The sequence below is a fragment of the Montipora capricornis genome, chromosome 12 (assembly GCF_036669925.1).
Source record: "Montipora capricornis isolate CH-2021 chromosome 12, ASM3666992v2, whole genome shotgun sequence".
Taxonomy (NCBI): Eukaryota; Metazoa; Cnidaria; class Anthozoa; order Scleractinia; family Acroporidae; genus Montipora; species Montipora capricornis.
This window is the reverse complement of record NC_090894.1, coordinates 24,793,061-24,803,060: the sequence shown is the minus strand read 5'-3', so window position 1 is coordinate 24,803,060 and position 10,000 is coordinate 24,793,061. Positions and strand designations below refer to the sequence as shown.

Here is a 10,000-nt window from a genome sequence, read left to right as displayed (position 1 = left end):
AGTGGAAACAATAAACTCTGACCCAAAAATGAAAGATGGCTGGTTACGCAAGAAACGCAAAACAAGAAAAACGCTTTACGTAAATGCTCGCATACAAAAATTGATCACTTTGGTTTCAGTATTGATTATTTTTCGGGCAGGTAGAAGAAAACACAGGTCACAAGTCAAAGGTCATTATTTTACCAATCCAGAAACAATCGTGCCAACAACTAATTAGGCCTAAGACAAATTAAGCTTCAATGAATGTCTAGTATTGTTTTTGTATTGGTAAAACAATGACCTGTGACTTTTGACCTTCGAGAACCCGTCTTTGAATGGAAAGTGTCCTAAGTAATGTAGAAAAAAATTTAATCAGACTTACCGAGAAACGGACCTACCTCTTGAATTGAGCTATTTGCTCGACTCTCTATTGCTGAAACTTGGCTTTTGGTGTCGCTTACGTTTCGGTTCGTGGAGCTTAAATCACCTTTGGTACTCTGTATGTCCTGTTGTAGCTTGTCCTAAAAAGTAAAATAAGAAAGAAATGGTAAATTGGAAATAATTTTGGTAATTTGAACGATTTAGGCCCTGTTTATATGAATAAAAGTTGTCCCAGGTAACAGGGTCACCCTATACCAGCCGAGTCAACTTTATAATTAGCGAGCGTTTATATGAGAAAAGAATTGGCCCTTTTACCAGAGTCTAGAGCTGCCTGCCTCAGTTTCAATCATCAGGAGACTGGGAAACAGCGCAAGCGCATGCTTTGACCGAGTTGACCCGGCTAGGCGAGCCAAAGTGTTTACAAGGAAAAATGTTGGCCCGGTTAGGAGGGTGAGTCTACCGTCGAAAAACGGTGATCCAGCTAGGCGGGTCACTCTTTTAGCCGAACCAACATATTTTTTCTGATATAAATGGTTCAACCGTTTATAAGGAAATGTAAGAAAAGTTGGCTCGCCCAGGGTAGCTCGGGTGATCCTTCTACCCGGGACAACTTTTTTACATCACAATACCTTTCCGAATATTATATATTGGGGATTTACTAATCTCGCAAACTTAGGTAGTCGAAGGATAATTAGCCCGGGTCGCACTAGTTTTACTAAGAGATAATGTACTCATATGGTTGGATAAAATTGGCCACCATTGTGACGTATTTATTAAAATAACCATATAAACGGGGCCGAAGTTATAAGCATTCTTTTTAGCCAGACAAACATAAATCACATGCACAACCGAGATGTGCGTAATCGAACAAGCCAATCAGTGCTGTGCTTGTGGCAAATCCCTGCAGCTGGTGCAAAGCGCGGGCGGGAAACACGTGTTGGCATTCTCTTATCGCCTGATTGGCTAAGAAAATGGTGTGACCTTTAGTAGGACCAATCGCACCAAGAACATCAACATAGACAACAGCCTTGATTCACTTACCATGTACGTTTTCATCGACGAAATGTTTTGCTTAAGTTCACTGATCATGGCCTCAAATTGGGACACGTCTGGAGGGGACTGAGGAGCCTCAAGAATTCTTGTTTTCTCAGTTGGGTCTGTATCACTAATTAAAGCTCCGCTCGAAGATACCGCTGGAATAAATAAGAAAAAAATAGCGAAGTACAATAAGTACAACATGAATACATTTTGCGTAATGCATTCCCAGATTAATAGTGGATTAGAAAGTAGACTTGTAAATAAAATGATCGCCTTCTTGAAATGTAACGAAGACGTGAAGGTCATCTTCGCAGGAAGGCAACTACGAGGTCTTCATGCAATTAACGATATTAGCTTTTTTAGTCTTGATAATGTTCAAGCGCTTAAAGGTCGTGGTATTCAAGGTCTTAAGTACACCATGCAACACTGACAAGTGATCTGTTCCTCCTTGATCACTTGTTGAAGGAACGCTGCTGTGACAAACCTTTTCTCTATATGCTAGTCTTTATGTTAAGTTGACAAACTGACCACAAAGCAACATCATGATATCATGGCATCACTGACTTTATGAACTGTGTGGACTGTTGGTTAACGCAACGCTCTACTTTTAATGCCTCTTGTAATAAGTGCATCTCGCTCAATATTAGAGGTACTAACTTTACCTTTGGCGTTTAAAATAACTTCAGATAATAACTATAGTCCCCCACGGTAAAAGTTCAAATATTAGGGCTTCATGAGATGTTTGTTCTATTCGGTGAATTGTCATTTGAATCCCGAATAAGCTCTCTAAAATGATAACTACCGATAATTTGCATTCGATTTGGATCGACTGATGCCTCCAAAGACCCTTGACTATAAATTTGCACGAAATGCAACAACTTTCGAAAATGAAAATAGACCTTATAAGTTTGAACTTTCGACGTGAATAAATACTAAACATTTTTTTGGGCGTCAATTGACGTTTTATAAAGTAAAGCTAAGCCATGCAAAGTCTTTCGTTAGGTGCAGTGAAGCTTGAACGAAGCTAATGCCTTCTCAATTAAACTTAGCAATGGTTTTACATCAGAGGAAATGATATTTTAACACTTGACTCGAGAACGCACGATTTGCGCGCATGGGGCTCATTCCACTTCGAAAACGAAATCGATTGAAATACGTTTTTCTTAAAACTCTGTCGCGCCCTTTTGCAAGTGCTTCATTTTCATAATAACTTAGAAAAATTAGAATATTTAAGTATTTGCTTATTTGTAATGCTTGTTTAAATACCGTTAAACATCCTTAGCTATCTTATTGAACTCTGGGTGGCATATTTCGTGTCTATATATTGGTAAGCAGGACTCAGGCGAGCACCTACACCCTACAAAAAAAAAAAACGACGTGCTCGGCATGTTGAATTTGTTTCTAGAACGTTTGATCGTTCGATTGATCTCTATGACTACCATCGGGCTTTATGTAATCCACAACACAGTCGTGTAAATTACATTCATAAAATAACTTATCCACCAGACTTTGGTCGAGTGATCAAAGTCGTTAAAAATTAAAGTTAGACATAAAAAGAAAGTAGTTATTTTTTTTTTTCACTCTTTTTAATGGTATATATACCTTTGTCAGAATCTAAGACAGCATCGTCTTTCTCAAAATACTTACCACTCAAACTTCCTTGTTCCTTTTGAACGCACGAACATCGATCGATAACTGGGCCAATTTTTCCCAACATCATAAGAACAATCAGAATTAACGCCGTAACAGACGTGAGAAGAACGAAAAATAAAATACAACGATTTAGACACGATTCTCGTATGTAGGTTTCCGAAAGATCCGAGCAGGCTGAAGCCTCCTGGGCCCGATTTACTCGCAAATCCTTCAAAGGAATATGAGGTTCGTACATGTCATTATAGCGTTTTCGAGGCTTTTTTCCTTCCTCTATAAGAACTCGAACTTGATCGCCGAGATTTAACGGGTCTTCATAATGATGTCCATGTACTTCGTCGTTACCGTCACGTTGCGGCTTTGCCAGGAGCCGTGAATGTGACGAACGCGGTGATTCGAAGCGCTCATCACAAATTTCCGCGGGAGAGACATCCTTCTGAGTATACTGTCCAAGACTTGTCATCTCATGTCTCGATGTTTAAAGGATAATTTTCGGGTTCAAACTTCAATTGCCGATCTATCGACCACGTGAGATTACAAAGTGTAAAACTGAGCCCTATAGGATATTTCGCCAAATAATACAACTCCCACTGCGATGAATAAATCTGAATGAAAAGCGTCATAAATGAGTAGATGAATAGCTTTCACCCGCCGAAAAGCATGCAGCTGATTACCTTAACAATGATTACCTTACGCGCGAGATATTGAGTGGAATTTGTAAATGGCGCTATTATTAGCTTGAACCTTCTTTTTGTTTCGAAAAATGCCAAACGGTTTCGATTGGTAGAGAATGTATGGATTATGTTCCTTTTATTTAAAAAACAATTTTTCATCCTTCTGTAACAAGAATTATTAAAGACGTTAGACCTTTACAATTCTTTTTCCTTTTCTTGTTCTTACATGTAGTGAAACAAATATTTTCTTAAAATGTGTTGAGCTGAATTAGCTTTTAAAAACGGTTTTTTGGGACGGATTTAAAAGAAACACGCGCCACGCTTTCGATAGATGATGATCCAATAAAAAGTCTGATTACCCTATTCGAGAAAAAAATATTATCACTGCTCAGATTAAATTAAGGATATACGTGCTGTTTTTCGCATTCAGCTAACAAATTGAACACACCTTCAATTGAATTACAACGGTTTTGGGGGGCGGTTTTGAAAGAAACACGTGCTAAGCTTTTCGTAGAGGACGAAAAGTAACGAGAAGTAGTTTGATAACCTACTCGTGGAAGAAAATGGTCACTGCTCAGCCGGACTGAATAAATATATACATGCTGATTTTCGATTCAATTAACAAATTGAGAACACGTAAAAGCACAAAATAAAAAATTTCAAAGTCCGATTTCGAGAAAGAAAACCAAGATGTCCCTTAAGAACTTTCATAGCTTCCGTACGTTCCTTACAACGTTTTTGACTAATTTCTACCATAAATGAAGGACAGATGCTGGTCATTCGAAAACAACAGTGCAGGGCCCAGTTCCTCAAAAGCCGATTAACGCTAATCCCAGATTAAAAATAAACCAAGCAGTTCATTTCTCTACTGCCAAATGCTGTTCAACGCAGATTTTCGGAAGAACTTTACTCGAGAAGACGTCAATCTTGAAAAACAAAAATAAGCAAACGAAACTTTACCAAAAAGTTGAAAACGTGAAACAAACGTTTACACTAATCCTGGATTAAGTTAATCGGCTTTCGAGGAACCGGGCCCAGGAGAATAACGACAAAAATTGAAACAAAAAAAAACAAGGGAAAAAAAAAGGCACCCCGACCCCGAACCCAGCCCCCGCCCCGGCCCCGCGTTTTGGATCAGAAGAAACGAGGAATCATCATCATTCCATTCTCTACGGCGGCCTTGTCGATAGTGTTTTCAGCCTCACTCTCCGGCAACTAAACTCAATTTATGTGCGTTTATTCTTTTTTTTTTTTGTTTTGGCATAGGCACTTCAAACAACTCTCTAAAGTACGGAGTGGCTTAATTTTTCAATGATCTTCAATTTTAGAGAAAGTTAGATACGAATTTTCTGGAAGCAACTTGAATACATGAATGAGGGTCTCCCAGGGGTTTTGGGAACAAGGGAACATTGCTAATTTGAACCGGAGAACAGGGAAACAAAGACGAAATATCTCAGAGGAACAATGGAACATAAACCATTTTAGGGAACAAAAAGCGGAGAACAAGCTTGGAAGTAGTTTAGGGAACAAGGGAACACAAGCAAATTTTTCAGTAATGGGAACCTTCCCTGCTCTCATGAATCTCCATGTCTAGTGCGTTGCCGATATCGCGCAGCTGGGTATACATCGAGAAGACAGAAAACGAAAATTTGGTTTATTTATTGAACGACTTGCTAAAGGTAAATAAAATACTGAAAGAAAGATCTGTCGGCGGGAAAGGAGCTATGTCACGCATTTCATGACACCGAAACTTCCCGAAAAGTAGAATGAAACATTGCAATAACCAATCAAAACTGTTGAACAACTTAAAAGAAATACAGCAAAAGGAAAGAGAAGCATGGATCTACACAAATGGACAAGATTGAAACGGATTGCATTTGGGTAACCTTAAAAAAAGTTGGACCAACGTTTTTCAAGTTTATGGCAAATCGCCTGGATTAAGGCTGTTTTTGCTCGGCATCATCTTGTTTGTGATGTAACGATAATTTCATCACGAAAGGAATTCCAAATTACCACTTTCGAGTTTTAAACTTGGGATTAACAAAAGATTTCCCCCTCAACACCCGAAAATAACATGACATAGCTCCTTGACGTTTCGAGCCTTCGTCGTTCGCTCTGGCCAAGGGCTTACGCTTGAAACGTCTTCTCACAAATCTCTCTCTCAGTTACGATGGTTATTTTACAAACTTTTCGTGTTTAATTCCCCTCCAACGAACCGAGGTTTATTTACAAACTAACCTTTTCTATCGAGAATATACGCACGTCCGCGTTTTCAGTGTCGCATGGCAACGCACATAAAAGTGAGGGCGGTTTCTTTTCTTATCAAATGTAATCACGAACAAAAGTCGTTCGAGTGAACTAGAAGGAGAAACGTTTTGCGATTGACGCGAGGGAACTCGATTGAATAGGCCATTTTTGACTTCATGTCTGCCTCCTCTTCAAAGAGAGTCTAGGTGCAAAGTTTTGCTTATGAAAATTAGTTTTCACTTTAAGTTAAAGTAGATAATTACAATCACAAAAAGAGGTTTTAGGTTTTAGGCTGTGCCGGGAAAACATAAGAGTAACAGATCCGAATGAGAAAATGGCATATCTGTAGGTTTCTACAAGAGATGTAAAAATCAAGTTGAATAGTACGTCGCAAAAGGACATTTTGGGTTATTTGAGTACGCTTCCTTGGCTTTTGACGGTAAATGAAACATCCGTCAACATGCCCATCCATTGATTCATTTGTTCATTCTCTCATTAATTCATTCCTTCATTCATTCCCTCATTCACTCACTCACTCACCCACTCCTTCGTTCGTTCACTCGTTCGTTCATTTATTCGTTCGTTCAGTTGTGAGAGCATTCGCCTACCACCAATGTGAAGTGAAGTGCAAGTGCTAGTATTCTACCCCATACGAACCATGTGAGCGTTAGCCCTACTAATGGAATAGGCGAAAAAGGGGGAGAAAACTCTGACCAGGGTGGGAATTGAACCCACGACCTTCGGGTTAGATCACCGCTGCTCTACCGACTTAGCTATAAGGTCAGACGGGAGCAGGCCGTGGGAACTGAAGATGTTAAAGTCACGGCAATGAACATGTACAAGTACAAGGAAGGATTACGTTTTTGCATTACGTTCGTGGGTTCTAATCAGTTTAAAAATAAAAAAGGGCTCACTCTGATTGGGCAATTAAACATTTACTATTTGCCTGTAGGTCAAGAATGGTTATGACGAAACACTGATGCGTGCGCCGGCCCTGCGCCCGGTACAAAATGCTTTTCCTCGGCAAACTACAAGAATGACCGACCAGTCTACAACTACCGGCGCCGAAAGTGCTGAAATTTCTTCTCAGCGTTATGAAAAAAAAAAGACTTAGAAGTGTCTTGTCTTAACAGTTAGCGGGTATTTTGCCCGAGCCACACGCAAAGCGATTTGCAAGCCCAATTGAAAGTTAGTGAGCGAGAGGCATTCAGAGAAGACAAAGGATGTCACAAACTGTCACAAGATGTTTCGGTTATGTTATAAAACAAATAGTAAATCGTTCAGCGTGTACTATTGAGTTATATAGTTTACACAACCAAGAGGCTTGCTAAGCACTCAAGAAGACCATGAACCATGCACTCGGTTATCATCGCTTCGTACGACACTTACGATTGTTTCGTGATCAGCAACCTCCTGTGTGCAACAAAAACTCGATAGTTCACGCTGACCCGTTTACTATTTGTTAATTATAATATAATTAGGAAACTACGCGCACTGTCATTGGTCTATGTCTATTTAGATGAGAGTATGGGAACACGGCTGTGCATCACACAAATTTTGATTGGTCATGTATTGTTAGACGCGCGTTTTGATTGGCTGGTAGGAAATATGAGCGTGTATCAAGAAAATGTGTTTCAATCAAGACAGTAAAAAAAACCAGCATTTTCCTTGATTTGTCGAATTATCTTTGAGCAATAGAGGACTGCGTCTCGGGTTTGCATAACTGTCTCGAAATCTCTCAACTGCCGCTCGTGTTTAGATTAGGCTATTAGGCTATGGAAACACGGAGAACGTCCTCTATTGCTTAATTATTCTATTAATTTGTGTCTTGTTCTAACAAAAGGTTCCAATGATCTAGGGTTGCTGAGTTTGCGTGAGTTGTTTTTAAAAGTTTTTGGGTCACTAGTGAAAAAAACAGAATTAACTGTTTAGTCTAACACCTCAAAGAGGAAGATGTAGCAAGGTTTCATCTATGCCGCAGTGTAAATTGCGAAGAGCCTAGCTAATTTCACGAAACCTTGGTCTATTAAACATAAAATAAAGAAATGCAATTTGCGTCTGAATTCAGCAAGTAGTAAAAGAAAGTTAAGTTTCCTTGATTTATAAAGATATAACAAAGGAACAAAACGAACGAAGTTAAAAACTTCAGTTGTTTGTTTTGACTTAATCCATCCTGCAAGGCGCTTCGCTTTGATCGCCCTCTACTGAATTGCTCAGTCGCAAATAACCCATGTATGTTAGGCACTGCATAAGGGTTTTTTCTTAAAATGTCGGAAAGCGACCGGCATAAAAGTATTTATGTTCGTTGCGTTCTCTGCATTGGTTTTCAGGTTACGTAATACGTACCGCATACTGTATGTAACATCCATTCCTTCCAAATCACTGAATTCATTGCCCGTTTTTGTAAGTACGTTCTTGTTTCATGATTGTGATTTTTGAGCATAAATAAGTTATTTTCGGTACGCAGTTTAGAAAATAATATGGTATGTCGAGTTCTTTCACTGAATACATGAACTGTGGGGCTTCTTAGTTCAGTTGGTGGAGCATTATTGCACCAGAATTGCGGAGGTCACGGTTTCCAAACCCTTCGAAGCAACCTGGATTTTTCCGGCAGATGTCTATAAAAAAGCGACAATTGTTTAAATTGTCCAGATTAATGCTAGGATGATTTCTCTCGGTCATCTATAATCCGCATTTCAAATATATACCATTTATTTCAAACGGGGCTTTGATCAGTCGAACCATGTTCAAAAACGAAACGAAAAGAGGTAAAACTTAGCATTGCATTTGTAAGAAAGAAAAGACTGAAATAAGGCGAGGCACGAGTCAAAGATATCGAATCGAAATCCATATCATGTAAGTATACCGGAGGATGATCAATGATCATAAAATAATTGCAATGGGGCTATCTAATTGCGTTGAAAACAATTTGAAGCCAGCCCAAAAGGCCTCAAAAGGCCTTAGGGTACGAATACAGAACAATTGGTTTTTTTTTTCGATTGTTTCCACTGCATGTCAAAAATAACTCGTGACAATAACAACCAAGAAGGTACCATGGCTTTTTTCAGTCTATAGCAAAGTCTTGGTAAAAATGTAACAAACGTTTTCTATTAGTCGTTTATTCATTGAAAAGATTTGTTTTTTAGAAATAGTAACGGGGGAATTCGCAATGAATCAGTGTGTTGTTGACGCACAAATTATATTAGAGGTATGCGATCAATATCTCCAGGTTAGGGGTTTACCCTCCATGGAACATGCTCATGCCAAAGATCAAACGCAGATATCGCTTTTTAAACTCACATTTCCAAGGCCTCGATTATTACACATCCCCGCAAAGCGATTTATATCTACTCGAATAGTCAAAAGCACAAAAACTGTGATCTTATCTTTTGCTTATGAACCATGAATTAGGCCAAGAATTCAAACAAAGTGTCTCGATTATTCGGTTACAACTGAAAAAACATTAAAACATCTCTTTTTCATGGTTAGCTATTTCAATGACTTTTCGAAGTTTCTAATTGTCTTGAGACTAGAATATCGACTTTAGCATGTTGATACAAAAAAAAAAAAAGACCGCACCAACCTTTCTCGTCACTGCACTGAGTAGAGCAGCCCGGTCCTACTTGTCCTTGAATAATCAATACAACCAATAGAAGCGAGGTCAAAGAAATCAACAAGATCAGAAACAAAACCAGGCGACTTAGCCAAGAATCACCACCGACTTCTCCTTTTAAATTGTCTGCTTCAGCGGGTTTTTCAGCTTGTCGATCGAACGTTTGGAGTTCCGTTGGTTCGTACATTTCATTTCGCTTTCTTCGCAATCCCGGACTTGCCACCACTGAGGGCCTCAAGTACGTTGGATCGTCATAGGTGTGTGTATTTAGTTCTGTATTCTCATACGCTGGATTCGGCTGCTTTCCCTTGAAAGTGATGACAGGAGCTTTGGAAATGTTCTCTTGACTTCGAGCAAATCCTAGGTTGGAATATGCACCATTTTGGAAGTTGCTGGCTAAAGGTCTTTTATCTTTCGA

The 10,000-nt window shown here is 39.2% G+C and overlaps 1 protein-coding gene across 2 annotated transcripts in view; it reads right to left on the bottom strand.

Moving 5' to 3' along the window:
* Nucleotides 1–10,000, bottom strand: part of LOC138025230 (uncharacterized) — a 16,131-nt gene that overhangs the window by 5,389 nt on the left and 742 nt on the right. The window contains exons 1-3 of one of the 2 annotated variants that reach the window (XM_068872448.1): nt 9,553–10,000; nt 1,402–1,553; nt 378–500 (exon numbers count right to left, since the gene is read on the bottom strand). The exon at nt 9,553–10,000 is cut by the window's right edge and continues 742 nt beyond it. In XM_068872448.1, the coding sequence (XP_068728549.1) occupies nt 378–500; nt 1,402–1,553; nt 9,553–10,000 (723 nt within the window). Of the gene's footprint in view, nt 1–377; nt 501–1,401; nt 1,554–3,045; nt 3,681–9,552 lie in introns of those variants that run through there. The other variant, XM_068872449.1, reaches the window with a different exon arrangement.